Genomic DNA, 20276 nt, shown 5'->3' with positions numbered 1-20276 from the left:
TTGGGAGTTCACATTCACTGGCAAATTACCAGGCAGGCTAGAAACCTGATTCTTATTCATAATAACAGCACAGTATGATTAAACCGTACTAGAAATGTTGAAACTAGAAAATGGTGGTTAGTAAACAATAGGTGCATATTTATAGGCCCAAAGGAAAACTTATAGGAAGCAGCAAGTACAATCCTAATTGAGCAGCAAAGGAATAAAAAGGTAAACAATCATCTAAGATGAGCTTAAAGAAGATGGTGGAATTTAGTTACTGGTCCTGCTCTACTTTCCTTCTTCTATGCGCCCCACTCTCTTCCGAGCAGCCCAGGCCGAGAAACTTCAATTCATTGTAACTATGGGGCTGGGGATACCTCAGCTCCGAATAAATACAGTGGAACCTGCTGCTCTTCTAAAAACCATTTCAGCTGAATCTGTTGCTTTTAGCCTGGCCCAGCCTGCCGAACTTGAAGCAGTGCTCCATCCAAAGCCTTCTCTTGCTACAGCTTGCCACTCTCTGACAAACTAACATGTGCCTTAAGCCTTCTCACCCCTACTGGCCCAGCTTCTTATCAGCAGGTTAGTGATCGGAACTGTGCTGAGAGGTAGCAGTTTAGGAGCGTGAATGGCAGCAGCCCATTTATATTTCATAGAGAGCAGCCCATCAGGCATTTGCCCGAACAGACAGATAGCCAGTCCAGGCCTGGTCTTCTGCTCAAACCAATTGGAGTATTATCTATCTTACAGCAAATTCATCCATTAACTCAGCATCACACATTCCAACTGATCCAAAAAGGCTTTTCCTATTGCCCAGCTACATCATTTACTCACACTTCCCTCCCTATACAGCCCTGTACCCTGCTCTGATATTTCATATTGCCCAGTTATATCATTTACTCCTCTATCTCCCTATATACAACCCAGTGCCTTACCCATCACTCACAATGACAAAAGTGTATTATCTTACTCGGTTCCTTTCTCTTGTAGGTTCCTAACAGGTCCAGTAAGTCTCCAGCTGATTCTGCAGCAGATGAGGAGGACCGGCCCAATGAGATCAAGGAGTATGAGAACGATTCTTCTGATGAGGAGGTAAGTCTGTGATGTGTAGTTGTAGAGGGTCCTTCTGTGTTCCAGAAATACTGTATGTTGAATGTATTTTTTTATCTTCCCCACATCACCGCAGTTTTTTTTATAAAAAAGGGAAAATCTGCATTCTATTTGTCTTAACGTGTCAAAGAAATAACGAATCCTATATTGTGTTGTGCCGAGCCGAAGGAACAGTGGAACCTCAATTTTACATTCCCTCATTTCTCATTATTGTTTTGTTTTCACAACTATATACATATATATTTGACATTTTCCTGGATTTTACACCATTTTTTCTGATCCACTAAAAAATGTAAAACGGGGGTTCTACTGTATATAGTTTGATAACTCCTCTCTGTTCAAACTTAGGGAACTCTTCCTGCTGAGTGTCCTTAGTCAGTGGCAATACCTATGCTTCCTTGGAGGTAGATTTATCAAACAGTCAAGTTAGAGATCTCCACAGTCCGCAGAGTGGATTACCGCCTCTCTCCATTCATTTCTATGGGAAATGTATTTATTCTATTATTTATTAAAGGGTGATAGTGAAAGTTAACCTTTTGATAAATACACCTTTAAAAATTCTATAGAAATGAATAGAGAGAGGCGGTATTTCTCTCTGCGGACTGTGGAGATCTCTAACATCACTCTTTGATAAATCGACCCCATAGTCTTTGAAACAGGAGGAACGTTAGAAGAGAGCTCTTTACTACATGATCCCTCGGCCATACAGTGTGCTTAATAATCAGCCCTGCAGCATGGCGATTTTATAGGCGTTTAGATTTAAACTTCATAGACTGACTGCAGTATTTAGTCTGACTACATCTCACATGTGTCATGGAAGCCAATGCAGTAAACAAACGCAGGTCCTTTTCTTTTCCGCTAACAGTCAGTCCCTATTCTGAATTTCTAGCTGTCACTGATCCATTTGTGATCTACAAAGATGCCCATCAAAAACTTCCCAACCCTGACACCCTCTACAGACCTGGTAACTAAGTGCTGGTTAGCAGCTTGTACATTTGCCATGCTGCAGTAAAGTGCTTCTTTCCCTGTGCCAACTACTTCTCAAGGCATAACGGCACTACAGCTGCAGTGTTATTCATGAAAGTTCAGTTAATATTTGGTATCGGACTGAGTATTAAATCCCAAACATAGAATCTTCCAAATTCTCATATTATGGCTTTGGTGCATCTCTAAATCTGTCCAATATCCTTACAGTTGGGAAGTGTGGGGCAACTGAAATGCCAAGCTCCATGCAACAAGAGTTTTCTCTAAACTGCCCATTTCTCATCTGTTTTCTGTTCAGCGACTGGTCGGTTTATATGTAGTGCCAGCGAGTTAAACAGCACTTTACATAAATTTATAACAAACAATGGTCTTGCAAAGATTTAACAGTAGTTACAGAGTAAAAGAAAAAGGATCACATTCAGGTCTCTACTTGCAAGAGCGAACAGTCTAAAAGGAGCAAAAAAATCTTACCTGGCTATCTCTTTTTCACAAAGTTAGAGACATCTAGAGTCTAAGCTATAAAGCAGGACAGGCCTGCTGCTTACAATGGGGATCAGATAGGATCTGTGCAGCCACTGGGACAGAATGTTCTGTTATACAGATAGCTAGAATCTCAGCTGCCATAAAGCAGGACAGGACTGCTGCTTACAATGGGGATCAGATAGGATCTGTGCAGCCACTGGGACAGAATGTTCTGTTATACAGATAGCTAGAATCTCAGCTGCCATAAAGCAGGACAGAACTGCTGCTTACAATGGGGATCAGATAGGATCTGTGCAGCCACTGGGACAGAATGTTCTGTTATACAGATAGCTAGAATCTCAGCTGCCATAAAGCAGGACAGGACTGCTGCTTACAATGGGGATCAGATAGGATCTGTGCAGCCACTGGGACAGAATGTTCTGTTATACAGATAGCTAGAATCTCAGCTGCCATAAAGCAGGACAGGACTGCTGCTTACAATGGGGATCAGATAGGATCTGTGCAGCCACTGGGACAGAATGTTCTGTTATACAGATAGCTAGAATCTCAGCTGCCATAAAGCAGGACAGGACTGCTGCTTACAATGGGGATCAGATAGGATCTGTGCAGCCACTGGGACAGAATGCTCTGTTATACAGATAGCTAGAATCTCAGCTGCCATAAAGCAGGACAGGACTGCTGCTTACAATGGGGATCAGATAGGATCTGTGCAGCCACTGGGACAGAATGCTCTGTTATACAGATAGCTAGAATCTCAGCTGCCATAAAGCAGGACAGGACTGCTGCTTACAATGGGGATCAGATAGGATCTGTGCAGCCACTGGGACAGAATGTTCTGTTATAACAGATAGCTAGAATCTCAGCTGCCATAAAGCAGGACAGGACTGCTGCTTACAATGGGGATCAGATAGGATCTGTGCAGCCACTGGGACAGAATGTTCTGTTATACAGATAGCTAGAATCTCAGCTGCCATAAAGCAGGACAGGACTGCTGCTTACAATGGGGATCAGATAGGATCTGTGCAGCCACTGGGACAGAATGTTCTGTTATACAGATAGCTAGAATCTCAGCTGCCATAAAGCAGGACAGGACTGCTGCACTTGGTAAGAAAGGGAGGTGACAACCATTTGAGTATAATTTATGACATAAGAACGAGAATGAAAATACCTTCTTTAAAATGTATGAAATTATAAATATTTTTCCACATTACCTTACTAAGGAATATAATTTTTTTTTTCTTACAGTTGGTGCCTCTTTAGGGCCTGATGGGGGCTCAGTGTAAAGTGATTATGGGTAATATCTGATAGGGACATCTCAGTTGGACTCCCAGGTGTTACCCCAAGTTGTGTAGGGTTGTACCCCGGGTTGTGCTGCTGGAGTGTTGGGGTGATTATATGTAGGTCGGGAGTGGGGAAGGTTGTGCAGGATTATTTGGGATCTGATCCTCTTTCCCTGCACTTTCTCCTCTCCCCCCTGTCCCCTATTAGGAGAAGTATTTAGTGAGCACAAAATGAGTTTTGCAGCTGCTGCAGGTAATGAATGAGACTCTGGGCAGTCGGAACTCCCCGCACACCCCCTCCTGTAACACACACGCACTCCCCGCACCCCTCCTTCCCCCAGTGTCTGACCCTGGCCCCAGAGAGAGGTGGGGGGGGGGAGAAGTGGTTCAGTAGCTGCTCGTTGTGCGGTGCCCCCCCTGTACTTGGCAGTCTCTTCCGTCCCCCCCTTTGTGCTCTTTATAAAATTGAAGGGATTCTGACCTGACACTGATTCAGCCTCTTCACTTTTTAACCCTGGCATGGCCAGACACTGCTGAATTGTGACTTTATACACTGACATGGTGCTGCACATGGGCCAATCAGTGGGGGCCTTGCCTTCCTGCTAAATGGCAAGTGTAATCCATTTAGTGGGTCTACTATTTTTATGCCTCCATAATCCTACCATCCCTGTTATGTCTCCATAATCCCACCATCCTCTGCCATATCCCTGTTATATCTCCATAATCCCACCGTCCCTGTTATGCCTCCATACTCCCACCATCACCTGCCATATCCCTTTTATGTCTCCATAATCCCACCATCCTCTGCCATATCCCTGTTATGTCTCCATAATCCCACCATCCCTGTTATGTCTCCACCATCCCTGTTATGTCTCCATAATTCCAGCGTCCCTGTTATGCCTCCATAATCCCACCATCCTCTGCCATATCCCTGCTATGTCTCCATAATCCCACCATCCATGTTATGTCTCCATAATCCCACCATCCTCTGCCATATCCCTGCTATGTCTCCATAATCCCATCGTCCCTGTTATGTCTCCATACTCCCACCATCACCTGCCATATCCCTTTTACGTCTCCATAATCCCACCATCCTCTGCCATATCCCTTTTACGTCTCCATAATCCCACCATCCATGTTAGGGCTCCATAATCCCACCATTCCCTGCCATATCCCTGTTATGCCTCCATACTCCCACCATCACCTGCCATATCCCTTTTATGTCTCCATAATCTCACCATTCCCTGCTATTGTTCTCTTACTGTGTCTCTCTTATCCCACCATCCTTATTAAAGGGCCAGTAACCTCAGACATTCCAGGCAGCACCAGGTCAACACTATTGGCCCCTGTTTAAGTCCGCAGCAAATAATGATATTATCTATGAGCTGGAGATGTAAATGAGCTGGAGAGAGTGCAGAGACTAAGTGCAACTAAACTGGTTAGAGGGAGGGAAGAGTTAAATTATGAGGGGAGACTGACAAGGTTGGGGTTGTTTTCTCTGGAAAAAAGGTGCTTGTGAGGGACATGATTAGACTTTACAAGTACATTAGAGGACATTATAGACAAATAGCAGGGGACCTTTTTACCCATAAAGAGAATCACCAGAGGCCTCCCCTTCAGACTAGAGGAAAAGAAGTTTCATTTAAAGGAACAGAGTAGGGGGTTCATCACAGTGAGGACAGTGAGGTTGGGGAATGCACTGCCGGGTGATGATTCAGTTAATGACTATAAGAGGGACTTGGATGATTTCTTGGACAGACATAATACAAAGGCTATTGTGATACTAAACTCTATAGTTAGTATAGATATGGGGATATATCATTTATGTGACAGTAGGGAGGGCTGTGTGTATGGGGCTGGGTTTTCATTTGGAGGGGTTGAACTTGATGGACTTTGTCTTTTTTCAACCCAATTTAACTATGTAACTATATAACTATGTAACTATCTGTATGAGTGCTGCTGATGCCAACAGATTTGTGGCTGGTTGGGGATGCTGGGAGACTCCCAAGTGTCCCTTTGCCTCCGGTGCTCTATCTGATGCCGGCCCTTTAAGAGAGCAATTCAGTAACATAAGACAAGTGCAGAAGTGCAGTCAAATGGAGCTGGTCTCATGGAGCAGGTATTTTGGGCACTGACCCTGCCAAACCCACTCCCTCTGGAACCTCGGCACAATGAGCTCACTGGGCTATTCTGAGCTGCACGCCCTGTCCTTGTGTACTCACACTCTCTGCTGGGACTGGGCCTCCTGCGGAAGAGTCACGTGGCAACCCGTACATTCTGGCAAATGCCACAGACAGTCCTTATTTATTGGGCCCAGCTCTCCCTGTATGTATGTCCCAGGCACAGCATATACACTATACTGACTCTCTGTGCATTTATACAGAAGTGCATGCTTTGTTGCATTTATACAGAAGTGCATGCTTTGCTGCATTCATACAGAAGTGCATGCTTTGTTGGATTTATACAGAGGTGCATGCGTTGTTGGATTTATACAGAGGTGCATGCTTTGTTACATTTATACAGAGGTGCATGCTTTGTTGGATTTATACAGAGGTGCATGCTTTGTTGCATTTATACAGAGGTGCATGCTTTGTTGGATTTATACAGAAGTGCATGCTTTGTTGGATTTATACAGAGGTGCATGCGTTGTTGCATTTATACAGAAGTGCATGCTTTGTTGCATTGCAGCACATTGGCTTCATTCATTGCCATCTGTTGTATGTGGAGGTACAACACTCATAGGGGGAACTGTATGTGACTTCACCCCAAGACTGGTGTTTATTTTGGGGCTTCCTTGTATCCAGCACCTATTTTTGTAACCTTCACTTTGGTGCAATGCAGAGAATCCTATGCCCCAGATTATGCCAGAGTTCGCTCTGCACCCTGTGGGGGTACATTAGTGAGTCAGACTGGGGGTACATTAGTGAGACAGACTGGGGGTACATTAGTGAGTCAGACTGGGGGTACATTAGTGAGTCAGACTGGGGGTACATTAGTGAGTCAGACTGGGGGTACATTAGTGAGTCAGACTGGGGGTACATTAGTGAGTCAGACTGGGGGTACATTAGTGAGTCAGACTGGGGGTACATTAGTGAGTCAGACTGGGGGTACATTAGTGAGTCAGACTGGGGGTACATTAGTGAGTCAGACTGGGGGTACATTAGTGAGTCAGACTGGGGGTACATTAGTGAGTCAGACTGGGGGTACATTAGTGAGACAGACTGGGGGTACATTAGTGAGTCAGACTGGGGGTACATTAGTGAGTCAGACTGGGGGTACATTAGTGAGACAGACTGGGGGTACATTAGTGAGTCAGACTGGGGGTACATTAGTGAGACAGACTGGGGGTACATTAGTGAGACAGACTGGGGGTACATTAGTGAGTCAGACTGGGGGTACATTAGTGAGTCAGACTGGGGGTACATTAGTGAGTCAGACTGGGGGTACATTAGTGAGACAGACTGGGGGTACATTAGTGAGTCAGACTGGGGGTACATTAGTGAGTCAGACTGGGGGTACATTAGTGAGTCAGACTGGGGGTACATTAGTGAGTCAGACTGGGGGTACATTAGTGAGTCAGACTGGGGGTACATTAGTGAGTCAGACTGGGGGTACATTAGTGAGTCAGACTGGGGGTACACAATAAAAAGAGACAAGTAGAGGGGGTGCTGCACCTGCTCATATAGTGGTAGTAAGTAGAGACATTACACTGTCTGGTTTTAGGAACTGCTGCCCCCGCTCCTCCCCCACTAGGTCTGTATCCCAACCATTAGATCACTCATTTCCCCTGTCCCTTATCGGGGGCCGGAATTCCAGACACCTATAAAATCACTTCCTTCATCTGTAAATAGTCCTGTACCTCCCCCTTGTAACCCCTTCCCTGCTGTAGTCTTGTGTCCCTGTATATAGAGGCCATTCTGTAACCCCTTCCCTGCTGTCGCCTTGTGTCCCTGTATATAGAGGCCATTCTGTAACCCCTTCCCTGCTGTCGCCTTGTGTCCCTGTATATAGAGGCCATTCTGTAACCCCTTCCCTGCTGTAGCCTTGTGTCCCTGTATATAAAGGCCATTCTGTAACCCCTTCCCTGCTGTCGCCTTGTGTCCCTGTATATAGAGGCCATTCTGTAACCCCTTCCCTGCTGTCGCCTTGTGTCCCTGTATATAGAGGCCATTCTGTAACCCCTTCCCTGCTGTAGCCTTGTGTCCCTGTATATAAAGGCCATTCTGTAACCCCTTCCCTGCTGTCGCCTTGTGTCCCTGTATATCGAGGCCATTCTGTAACCCCTTCCCTGCTGTCGCCTTGTGTCCCTGTATATCGAGGCCATTCTGTAACCCCTTCCCTGCTGTAGCCTTGTGTCCCTCTATAGAGGCTGTTGTGTAACCCCTTCCCTGCTGTCGCCTTGTGTCCCTCTATAGAGGCTGTTGTGTAACCCCTTCCCTGCTGTCACCTTGTGTCCCTGTATATAAAGGCCATTCTGTAACCCCTTCCCTGCTGTCGCCTTGTGTCCCTGTATATAGAGGCCATTCTGTAACCCCTTCCCTGCTGTAGCCTTGTGTCCCTGTATATAAAGGCCATTCTGTAACCCCTTCCCTGCTGTCGCCTTGTGTCCCTGTATATAGAGGCCATTCTGTAACCCCTTCCCTGCTGTAGCCTTGTGTCCCTGTATATAAAGGCCATTCTGTAACCCCTTCCCTGCTGTCGCCTTTTGTCCCTGTATATCGAGGCCATTCTGTAACCCCTTCCCTGCTGTCGCCTTGTGTCCCTGTATTTAGAGGCCATTCTGTAACCCCTTCCCTGCTGTAGCCTTGTGTCCCTGTATATAAAGGCCATTCTGTAACCCCTTCCCTGCTGTCGCCTTGTGTCCCTGTATATCGAGGCCATTCTGTAACCCCTTCCCTGCTGTCGCCTTGTGTCCCTGTATATAAAGGCCATTCTGTAACCCCTTCCCTGCTGTCGCCTTGTGTCCCTGTATATCGAGGCCATTCTGTAACCCCTTCCCTGCTGTCGCCTTGTGTCCCTGTATATCGAGGCCATTCTGTAACCCCTTCCCTGCTGTAGCCTTGTGTCCCTCTATAGAGGCTGTTGTGTAACCCCTTCCCTGCTGTCGCCTTGTGTCCCTCTATAGAGGCTGTTGTGTAACCCCTTCCCTGCTGTCACCTTGTGTCCCTGTATATAAAGGCCATTCTGTAACCCCTTCCCTGCTGTCGCCTTGTGTCCCTGTATATAGAGGCCATTCTGTAACCCCTTCCCTGCTGTAGCCTTGTGTCCCTGTATATAAAGGCCATTCTGTAACCCCTTCCCTGCTGTCGCCTTTTGTCCCTGTATATCGAGGCCATTCTGTAACCCCTTCCCTGCTGTAGCCTTGTGTCCCTCTATAGAGGCTGTTGTGTAACCCCTTCCCTGCTGTAGCCTTGTGTCCCTCTATAGAGGCTGTTGTGTAACCCCTTCCCTGCTGTCGCCTTGTGTCCCTCTATAGAGGCTGTTGTGTAACCCCTTTCCTGCTGTAGCCTTGTGTCCATCTAAAGAGGCTTTTGTGTAACCCCTTCCCTGCTGTCGCCTTGTGTCCGTGTATAGAGAAGTGAAGCACACGTGCCGGCCCATTATAACCACTCAAATCTGAGTCTCTCGCTCAGCAGGAAAGGGGTTAAGGAGTCACCTGCAGCGGGGGCAGCAGACTTGTAGTTTGGGGGGGGGGCACGCCGGCTCCTTGTAAAGTGATCCTGGGGCTGAGGAAGAAGGGAAGTGGGGGAGAAGTTATTGTCCCATGGGGAAGGGGGGAGATGAGGAGAGAGTGAAGTGTTCCAGAGGTGAGTGGGCTTCCTCCCCCCCCAGACACACACCAGGGACCCCCCCCTGACAGCTGGAGCAGTTTAAGTCTAGTGCAAGTTCCAGTCTGATTGAGAAACCCAGAGCTGCTGCTGCTGCTCACACTCACTTTGCTGCCACTCACCCATCAGTCACACAGGGCACCCCTAGTTATTCTCTGTGTGACCCCCTGAAGTGTTGGGGGGCTGCTGCAGAACATTTGGCTCATTCGCAGAGCCTTGGCCACAGCCCCCGGCCTATCAGTTAGTGGCAGTTGCTGGGGAGGTGGCAGTTGCTGCAGTTTGGCTGCCCCGCGTGTGCCTGAGAGCAATGCAGCAGCTTAAGGCATTTTCCTGCCACGTCTTTTCCCCATTCATCATTAATGTGGTTCCCAGCAGGATTATTAGTGTGTCCTAGAAATGATTTTATTTTCCTGTATCATTAGGGCTCAGCGCTGGTGGCTGTCACATTCCTCCTCTAATTTGGGAATATATTTTGGGTACAGACAAATATTTACTCTTCCTGTCCTGGACTCCGGACATTGGTGGAACCGGCTGCACCAAAATAAACTGGAGAAGCCTCAATTCCTTCCCAAATATTGAGCTTTACACTTGGCACAAAGCCTGCAAGCTCCCAGCATCCTCTGCTGACCATTCCCACAACCTTGGCTTTCAATGATCCTCTGAGGTTAAATCCAACTAAGGTCCGATAATGAGGGGGGAATGGATATAAAGTATATAGTATATCAGCCGAAAATAAATGGTGGGGCTATTAATTACCCCACTGTTGCCCAAGCCATGTTGTGCCCTATTAATTACCCCACTGTTGCCCAAGCCATGTTGTGCCCTATTAGATACCCGAGCCATGTTGTGCCCTATTAATTACCCCACTGTTGCCCGAGCCATGTTGTGCCCTATTAATCACCCCACTTGTGTCCAAGCCATGTTGTGCCCTATTAATTATCCCACTTGTGCCCAAGCCATGCTGTGCCATTAGATACCTGAGCCATGTTGTGCCCTATTAATTACCCCACTTGTGGCCGAGCCATGTTGTGCCCTATTAATTACCCCATTGTTGCCCAAGCCATGTTGTGCCCTATTAATCACCCCACTTGTGCCTGAGCCATGTGCCCTATTAGTTACCCCACTGTTGGCCAAGCCATGTTGTGCCCTATTAATCACCCCACTTGTGCCCGAGCCATGTTGTGCCCTATTAATTACCCCACTTGTGCCCGAGCCATGTTGTGCCCTATTAATTACCCCACTTGTGCCTGAGCCATGTTGTGCCCTATTTATTACCCCACTGTTGCCCGAGCCATGTTGTGCCCTATTAATTACCCCACTGTTGCCCGAGCCATATTGTGCCCTATTTATTACCCCACTGTTGCCCGAGCCATGTTGTGCCATATTAATATACACAGACACAGCCGTATGACATACAGTGAAACCTCAATTTTACATCCCCTGATTTTAAGTTTCCCCTCATTTTACATTGATGTTTTATGGTCCCACCTATATATTATACATAACACATTTCCCTGATTTTACATTTTCCTGGATTTTACACCCCTGAAAAACGTAAAATGGGGGTTCTACTGTATTGTGACTGGTCGTCATTTGCTGAAGCTTTTTGTTGTGTCGCCCTCCCCCTGGCTTGTGGCCGGTTGGACCAGTGATAGTCCCAGTGAATAGTAACATATCTCTCTTTATTAAACCATTTGTGCCGACACAAGTCTTTAAATAATGGCAATATATACAATTAGGGGCAGACAGACCTCTGGCCCCCGGGTCCAATGACGTTGAAATGAAGAGGTAGTGTCCAGTCCCAATGCTCACCGGCCCCCTCCCACCTTGTACTGGGGGTTGAGTATTTGGGGTTCAGTACTGGGAGTTCAGTATTTGGGGTTGAGTATTTGGGGTTCAGTACTGGGAGTTCAGTATTTGGGGTTCAGTACTGGGGGTTGAGTATTGGGTACAATGTTCAGGGTGGGGAAGCAGAAGGCACAATGATGATGGAGGATTTGCAGAAGTCGTAGGTCCAGAGGGAAGTGCTGTGTCCGTGAGTCAGGGTTCAACTCCGTGGGGTGTCGGGGTGCAATAAGACTCCAGAGTCGTATGACAAGTTGGCATGTGACTTGCCCGTCTTTGGAACACGTGGGAACGTCTTGGGGTTGCCTGTGGGGCATTTGTTATGGTGAGAACCTTGGGGATCATAGAGGTGCATCTATTAGGGGTTCAGTGCATCTATTAGGGGTTCAGTTAGGGGCTCCCCTATATCTGCTATTTTATATCCCTCCCTCTTTTAAAATCTGCTTTTCCGCCCCCTCTAGGAATGTCTGTTCTTCCCTCATTTCATGTCACTGTTCATCTCACAAATCTGGGGGGGGGGGTGTATTCTGTTTCCCCCCCTCTCATTCTGGGGCTTTTTTTGCCTCTCTCCCCTTCCCAGAGGCAAGTCTGAGCTGGTGCTGGTCTCCTGCTGTATCTTATTGAGGAACACTGCTCCCCTAATTCCTTCTCCGTACGCTGCAGTGTGATTGGCTCAGGCTGGATCTTGGGGTCTCTTCAGGGGGTCTCCATTGTACTGACGTGTGTGTCTCTTAGGTTCGGATAGCAGTTTTCCTCTCTTTGTCTTTACCCTGTCAGAAATAAAAAACATAAATGAATGGGTTGTGGCTGTAGAACCCCCATTTCGGGTGCACCCCATTCAGTAGTAAGAGTTTAACCCTGTGTCAGGAGAGTGGCTTGTGCCTAATATCCCTTCTCCCCTCACTGGGAACGTTTATGTTTCATGGGGAATCCAATTCCACCTACACGTGTGACACTTTCCTTTTTGGCTAAATATTTGAGAATTTTAGAGAGACACGTAGGGTTAAAGCCAGTGTCCCACATAAAGAAGCCCTGGCCTGTATATTATGTATAACGTGTGTATATATATATATATATGATTATATAAAGAACAAGCCCCTGTGCCAGGTTCAGACACACGGGCAGTTTCTCCCTCGCCCTTATCCTTCAGCACTTTTATCCTCCCGTATTTCTTCTATTCCACTGAGTAACATGGAGGGCCTGAATGTCACACCGTTTAGATTTGGAGAGGGCAAGTACAAAGGGATTATTGGGCAAATGGAGCAGATTTGGAGCAGCCGCACATGTGGCTTTGATAAATTCCATCTGCCACTTGCTGAACTCGGTCAAATCAAACGTCCCCTTTAATCTTCCTCCCTTTTCCTCCCCTGTCATTCAGAACACACACCCCACTTCAGAGCCACTGGTGCCCCACAAATCCAACAGTAGCCCCCCTCCAACAAAAGAATTTCCCTTCCCAACCTGTGACTGCCCCATCCTTGCTACAGCGAAATGGATCCCCCCATATCTCCCATAAATGTTGTGCCTGGAGCTATTTGGTTCCCTTTGGACTCCAATCACCTTCATGCTAAATAAATGCCCCGTCCAATCATTAATGCTGAATAACTGCCCTGTCCTATCATGTTAATGCTGAATAACTGCCCCTTCCAATCATGTTCATGCTGAATAAATGCCCCTGTACCCCCAAATGATATAATGAAACTGCAAGTCCCCAAAAAAACAAAAAACCTCCCTGCAAGGAGTGGGAATGATGGTGGTGGTTCTGTTATTCTCTGCACAGTGACGACCCCCATTGTGTTTAATTATGGCTTTTTCTTCTGCCCCCATCAAGCATCCTTACGTCTCCCCTCCTATAGAAGTATTGCTGATGCCCACAGCCTGCCATTGGCTTGCCCTGTATGTGCCCTGTATGTGCCCTGTATCTGCCCTGTATGTGCCCTGTATGTGCCCTGTATGTGCCCTGTATGTGCTCTGTATGTGCCCTGTATGTGCCCTGTATGTGCCCTGTATGTGCCCTGTATGTGCCCTGTGTGTGCTCTGTGTGTGCCCTGTGTGTGCCCTGTATGTGCCCTCTATCTGTCACTAAAGCTGTATGTCTCGTGAGACTTTCTCTGACCCACAGACGGCTGAATATACAGTAGCTTCACTCCCATAGTTTCTTCTATATCTTGCTTTCCTCCCACTCTTCTACTGGAATCTCGTATGGGCCCTCAAGCTGCACTTCTTCTTGGCACACAACTTAACCCTTTGGCATTATTCTTTTCACCACTTTGACCTGAATTTAGACTTGGAATCCCTGCCATAAAGCAAGACAGCACTGCCGTTCTTGCGTCAATAAGTAAACACAATTTAGATGTTAAATCCCTGCCATAAAGCAAGAGAGCACTGCCGTTGTTGTGGCAGAAAGTAAACTGAGCTTGGCCTGGTTCTGGTTTACTGGCATGTGCCACCTTTACCCCGGGGTGTCCATATAAATGGGGGTGCTGATGGCTACGCTACAAGCTGTGTGTGGATGGGGGGCTGCCACGTTAGCATTTTATTGGACTTTTCAGGAAACAAAATGGGTTTTATATAAATTGTATTTTCACATTCTCGCGTCAATGCCAAGGAAATTGTGAGTGGTGACATCCAATAGGAACAATATGGTTATTAATGTAATGTGTGCCCACCTACACCCGGTACTGACCTGCACCTGCACCTACACCTGGTACTGACCTACACCCCCCGCAACAATCATATTGGCTATTTGGGGCCACCCTGGCAGCTGATCTAGAACACAAAAAGCCAACTATTAGCAGATCATATCTGGCTGCTTTGTGCCCTAAACATTAAACAATCCTATATTTACTTGTAACGGAGTTGAATCTGAAATACAGGTATGGGATCCGTTATCCAGAAAGCTCTAAATTACTATAAGGCCTTCTCCCATAGACTCCATCATAATTAAATACAGATATGGGACTTCTTAACCAGCTTGTGGGGTTTTTCCCATATAACGGATCTTTCTGTAATTTGGATCTTCATACCTTAAGTCTACTAGAAAATCATATAAACATGAAATAAAGCCAATAGGCTGGTTCTGCCTCCAATAAGGATTAATTATATCTTAGTTGGGATCAAGTACAAGCTACTGTTTTATTATTACACAGAAAAAGGAAATTGTTTTAATTGTTTGGATTATCTCATTATAATGGAGTGTATGGGAGGCAGCCTTCCCGTAATTTAGAGCTTTCTGGATAACGGATTCTTTACATGTAATTGAAATTCGTAAAAATGATTTCCTTTTCCTGTTGTAGTTGCTCCCAACTCAGATACAATCAATGTCAGAGGCAAAACAATCCTACTGGGTTTATTTAATGTTTAAAATGATTTTTATTTCAGTCCATTTAAGGGACAGAGACCCAAATATCAAAGATCCCTTGTATGGAAAGTCCCCAGTCCCGAGCATTCTGGATAAGAGGTCCCTATTCGAACTACACAAAGCAGATCCGCACTCACTGGGCTCATACACTTCACAACCAAATGGACTTTCATGTCCTGAGAATCTGGAATAGACGTATATTGTGGAATAGGCCCGACTGCAGCCAACGTTACCACAAACCCCTTATCCACAATGCTCTGAATTACAGAAAGGCCGTCTCCTATAGACTCCATTATAATTAAATAACCCAAATATATAAAAATTATTTCCTTTTTTCTGTGTAATAATAAAACAGTCACTTGTACTTGATCCCAACTAAGATATAATTAATCCTTATTGGAAGCAAAACCAGCCTATTGGCTTTATTTCATATTTATATGATTTTCTATAGACTTAAGGTATGAAGATCCAAATTATGGGAACATCCCTTCTCCGGAAACCTCCAGATCCCGAGCATTCTGGATAACAGATCCCATACCTGTACTTGATCCCAACTAAGATATAATTAATCCTTATTGGCTTTATTTAATGTTTACCGTATATACTCGCGTATAAGCCGAGGTACCTAATTTTACCTCCAAAAACTGAGAAAGCTTATTGACTCGAGTATAAGCCGAGGGTGAGAAATGCAGCAGCTTCTGGTAAGTTTCAATCTCGTTTTTGGATGACTATTCTAAGGCGCCGGCGAATATTCTTAGGCGACGGCGACCGTTTTTGCGCTTGACCCGAGTATAAGCCGAGGTAGAGTTTTTCAGCATTTTTGGGGGCTGAAAAACTCTGCTTATACTCGGGTATATACGGTATATGATTTTCTAGTAGACTTAAGGTATGAAGATCCAAATTACAGAGGGATCGGTTATCCAGACAACCCCATGTCCAGAGCATTGTGGATAACGGGTCCCATACCTGTACAATATTTTGCCTGTAGAACTGGTATTACTAAAGCTGGATGTCTCCGAGACATCTCCTGGTGCAATTACTGCTTTTCCTTCCTCTGAGGGGGGGACAAACGGTGGAACCTCACTGTGTCTATGGAATATGTCGGTGCTATAAAACTCCCGGCAGCCTTGTATACGTGTGTCACCCACAGATCTCTTATATACAGGATGGGGCAGATTTATCGGAGGTTGAGGTGAATTTTTGAATTCAAAAAAATTCTAATTTCGAGCTATTTTTGTGTACCTCGGCTAGGGAATGGTCCAAATTCAATTTGAATTAAAAAAAAAAATACAGAAAATTCGAATATCGACATTTATCATGTACTGTCTCTAAAATTCGTCTTCGACCATTCGCCTTCTAAAACCTGCTGAATTGCCGTTTAGCCTATGGGGGACCTCCTAGAACCTACTTGGAGTCAATTGGTGGACTTTGAAAAATCTAAGGTTTTTTTGCGATTCGAATTCAATCAAACGCGACATTACTTCGATTCGTACAGTTCAAATTCGGCCGAATACGGACCTATTCGATTGAAAACGGACCTATTCGACCCAAAAAGGAAAACAACTTTGCCTTCATTTTGGTTGGTCTTTTTGAATTAGAATTTCGAAGTTTTTCTAATTCAAAATTGGACCCTTGATAAATATGCCCCTAAATAATAATATATTGGTTTCATTACGTTACAGCATAATGTTGGGGAGCAGAGGGGATGGGGGGCTGCTGGGCCAAATCTATTGGCTTAAAGGGGAACTGCACCCCAACGCTTGTTTGCTTGATGTGTTTCCTATTCTGTATCATCCCATTCTCTGGTTCTATTGCCTGATAACCAGCTGGCCTCTGCTACTTTGTTTCAGGAGTCACAACCAGCAAGGCAGAGATGTTGAAAACCATTTATTATCAGTAATGGATGTGTATTTTCCGGTATACAAAGGGTGCAATATTAATGACTTCCAGTGACCCCACAATCCAAAACTGTCAGATTGGTGGAGCAGAGACCCCCCCTTTTTATTATTTACTATAATTTACTATTACCCCCATATTTGTCCTTTCCCGTCCCGCCCTAAATACAAATGAACCCTTTTGTATCTTCTGATCTCCCCTTTTGGCTGATTAAGTTACTCGGCACAAAATACAGGTCATGGAACTCCGAGGTAACTTTTACTATCCTTATAATTTGCAACTGGGGCTACTTTATTATAATACACAAATTTCAGTGAGTCATGTGACAGAAATGACATCAGAACTCACCGTTTATAACTGATGACATCAGAACTCACCGTTTATAAGGATATAATTTACAAGATATTCATGGCTTTTGTGTATTATAAAGGAATATACACACAGTGAATGAAGTCCCCTAAACGGTCTCATTAGTGTCCCTGAGCTCCAGCAATGGGTTACTGCAGCCCCCCTGTTATTAACACTGGCCTGGGCTATTGTATTTCTCATGTACTGGCCAATCCCTTCTCCAGAGCTGTGCCCACGGGCCCTCGTGTCCTACAGGCAGCACAGCTGGGCACTTGTGTGTGTGTGTGTGTATATATATATATATAGTGAATCAAGTAGCCCCAGATGCAAAATATAAGGATATTAGAAGTCACCTCAGAGTTCCATGAGGTTCAGCCTCGTACTTTTTTATGGTCATGAAACTCCTCGGTAACTTGTAATATCCTTATATTTTACAAGAGGGGGTACTTTATTCACTATATATATAATACACAAAAGCCATGAATATCCTGTAAATTATATCCTTATAAAGGTGAGTTGTGATGTCATCAGTTATAAACGGTGAGTAGTGATGTCATTTCTGTCACATCACTCACTGAAACTTGTGTATTATAATAAATAAAGTACCCCCAGTTGTAAAATATAAGGATATTAGAAGTCACAGAGGAGTTGAGGCTGGAGGCCGAGTTATACAGGTCATGGAACTCCGAGGTAACTTCTAATATCCTTATAATTTGCAACTGGGGGTACTTTATTTATTATAATACACAAGTTTCAGTGAGTCATGTGACAGAAATGACATCACTACTCACCGTTTATAACTGATGACATCAGAACTCACCGTTTATAAGGATATCATTTACAAGATATTCATGGCTCTTGTGTATTATATATATATATAAATATATATACTGGGCATGTTCCTTATTAGATACACTTGCGTCTCACACTTACACCCCATATTCCCACCTACTCACACCCCACATCTATTTAGTCACCAACCCACTGACACACACAGAGTAGTGAAATCCCCAGTGGTCCTCGCTGTGCCCAGTAACTGAGCAGACTCAGGAATCTCTTCAGACTCTGTCCTTTCCCCACATAACGGGGGCTGTGCAAAATCCCTGGCACCCAACTGTGTAAATCCCTGCCTGTGGCAGCAATGGGGTGGCCTGTGACTGACAGTTAGTGCAGTTGCTCCTGTGCATCCCGCCCGCCGCTGCATTTATTATGTTCATATATTAACTGTTTAGAGGATGGAGCAAATGGCCCTGACCCTTATTCAGTATATAGCCCTCCCCTGAGCAACAGCAGCCCCCCTGTACTGCACTCTGAGCCTGAACCCTATTTATATGAATGCACGACCCCCAGTGATCCCACACCCACAATCTGTGTATAATAATTCAGTACAAATCCCCTGATCTGCGGCTCTTGCTGAACTACAGCTCCCAGCGGAACCAGTGACCCCGGGTGTAGGGGAGCAAGAGCTGGAGGGGCGGGTAATGGGCAAGTAATGGGCAAGTAATGGGAGGGTAATGGGCAAGTAAGGGGCAAGTAATGGGGGGCTATTACTCACCATTTTCCTCTGGGTGCTGAGGCAGAAGGTGCAGATGAGTTTGGGTTGCTGGCTGTCGGGGTGCTTGGGGCTGGCAGCAGAGGAGTGTGGGTAATATTGGTTGTGGCAGGGTTGGCCGTCCCCGCACGTGTCCCCGAGGAGCAGGACGTTGCCCAGGTGGGAGATGTAACTGGAGGCCAGACGCAGGGTCTCGATCTTGGAGAGTTTTCGGTCTTGGGGTTCGGTGGGGATGAGGGTGCGCAGAGCGGTGAAGGCGCTATTCACGCTGTTGGTTCGGTCTCTCTCGCGGGCGTTGGCCGTGTGGCGCTGGCGGGGCTCCCGCTGGAGTCGGTGGCACCTCTTCTCTGCCCTTTTGGCCAGTCTCTCGGCCGAGTGAAGGAAAGACTTGTCTTCACACCCCGAGCTGTCGCTGGCACTCTCCTCCTCCTCCTCATCAGACAGCCGAGAGATCTCTGGGTATAGGAAGCGCCCCGGGGGGGCATGATGCAGCATAGCAAAGGACATAGTGCCCCCGGGTGCCCCCTGAGATGAGACGACTGCTGCTGCCAACTGCTGGCAACTCTCTCCTGTCTAATGCCCCTTCTACCCCTGTCTCACCTCCTACTTGCCTCTACCTGTCTGTGTAATACAGACTGTCTCGATACAGCATTCTAGGGCCACTGGCTGTCACTCTCCCTGAGCCTCTCTCTCTCCTGACTCACCAGGGCAGTCCCCACTCTCTCCTGCACCCTCTGCTCTCTCCTCCTACTCTGTGCACTCCCTTTCTCTGCTGCTGTCACTCCCTCTGCTTCCTACTCTACACTCTCTCCTGCTGTCACTCTCTCTGATTCTCCTGCACTCTCTCCTGTTGTCACTCTATAGAATTCCCCTCCGCATTCTCTCCTACTGTCACTCTCTCTGATTCTGCTGTCACTCTCTCCTGCTGTTACAATTGCCTGCTGTCACTCTCGCCTGCTGGCACTCTACAGAATTCCCCTATGCACGCTCTTCTGCTTGCACTCTCTCTGATTCCCCTGCACTCTTCTACTCTCGGATTCCCCCTGCACTCTCTCCTGCTGTCGCTCTCTAAGATTCCTCTCTACACTCTCCTACTGTCACACTCCCCTACTCTGATTCCCCCCCCTGCACTCTTTTCTGCTGTCACTCTCTTGGAATCCGTTCTGCGCTCTCTCCTACTGTCACTTCTTCAGATATCCCTCCTTCACTCTCTCTCCTTCTGTCTCTGATTCACCTCTGCGCTCTCTCCTGCTGTCAGTCGATTCAATTCCCCTCCACACTGTGTCCTGCTGTTGCTCTTTTGCAGTTAGCGCTCTCTCATTCCTTCCTTGCTGTGTCTCTGAGACTTGCGTCTGTCTCCGGCTGTCACTTGGGTTCCCCTTCGCAGTCTCTCCTCCCGTCTCCCCCACGTGCCAGAGAGTGCAGAGAGTGCAGCGAGTGCTGGAGGTGCAGCTGTGATTGGGTTTATATAGTGACCCAGGAGAGAGGCTCTGGGCTTCACAGACACAGGCTGGGGGGGGGGGGGGGTTCATCGGAAGCTGAATGGGGGGGGGGGGGAGTCCCCAGACGACTGTGGGATTTAACAGCCTAGACTTTCCTCTGCTCCT

At 46.4% G+C, this 20276-nt stretch overlaps 2 protein-coding genes across 4 annotated transcripts in view; one reads left to right on the top strand and one right to left on the bottom strand.

The window, feature by feature from the left end:
• Positions 1–20276, top strand: part of bop1.S (BOP1 ribosomal biogenesis factor S homeolog) — a 35312-nt gene that overhangs the window by 2617 nt on the left and 12419 nt on the right. For all 3 annotated transcript variants that reach the window (XM_041567072.1, XM_041567071.1, NM_001086383.1), the window contains 1 exon segment: positions 973–1074. In XM_041567072.1, coding sequence (XP_041423006.1) covers positions 973–1074 — 102 coding nt within the window.
• On the bottom strand, positions 11329–20130 carry scx.S (scleraxis bHLH transcription factor S homeolog). The gene is made up of 2 exons (XM_018224009.2): positions 18673–20130; positions 11329–12282 (listed from the first exon to the last, which is right to left on the bottom strand). The coding sequence occupies exons 1-2, from the start codon at positions 19174–19176 to the stop codon at positions 12244–12246; spliced, it is 543 nt and encodes a 180-aa protein (XP_018079498.1). The 5' UTR covers positions 19177–20130; the 3' UTR covers positions 11329–12243.

Source organism: Xenopus laevis, chromosome 6S (assembly GCF_017654675.1).
Source record: "Xenopus laevis strain J_2021 chromosome 6S, Xenopus_laevis_v10.1, whole genome shotgun sequence".
NCBI lineage: Eukaryota > Metazoa > Chordata > Amphibia > Anura > Pipidae > Xenopus > Xenopus laevis.
This window is presented reverse-complemented; position numbering and strand designations above follow the sequence as displayed.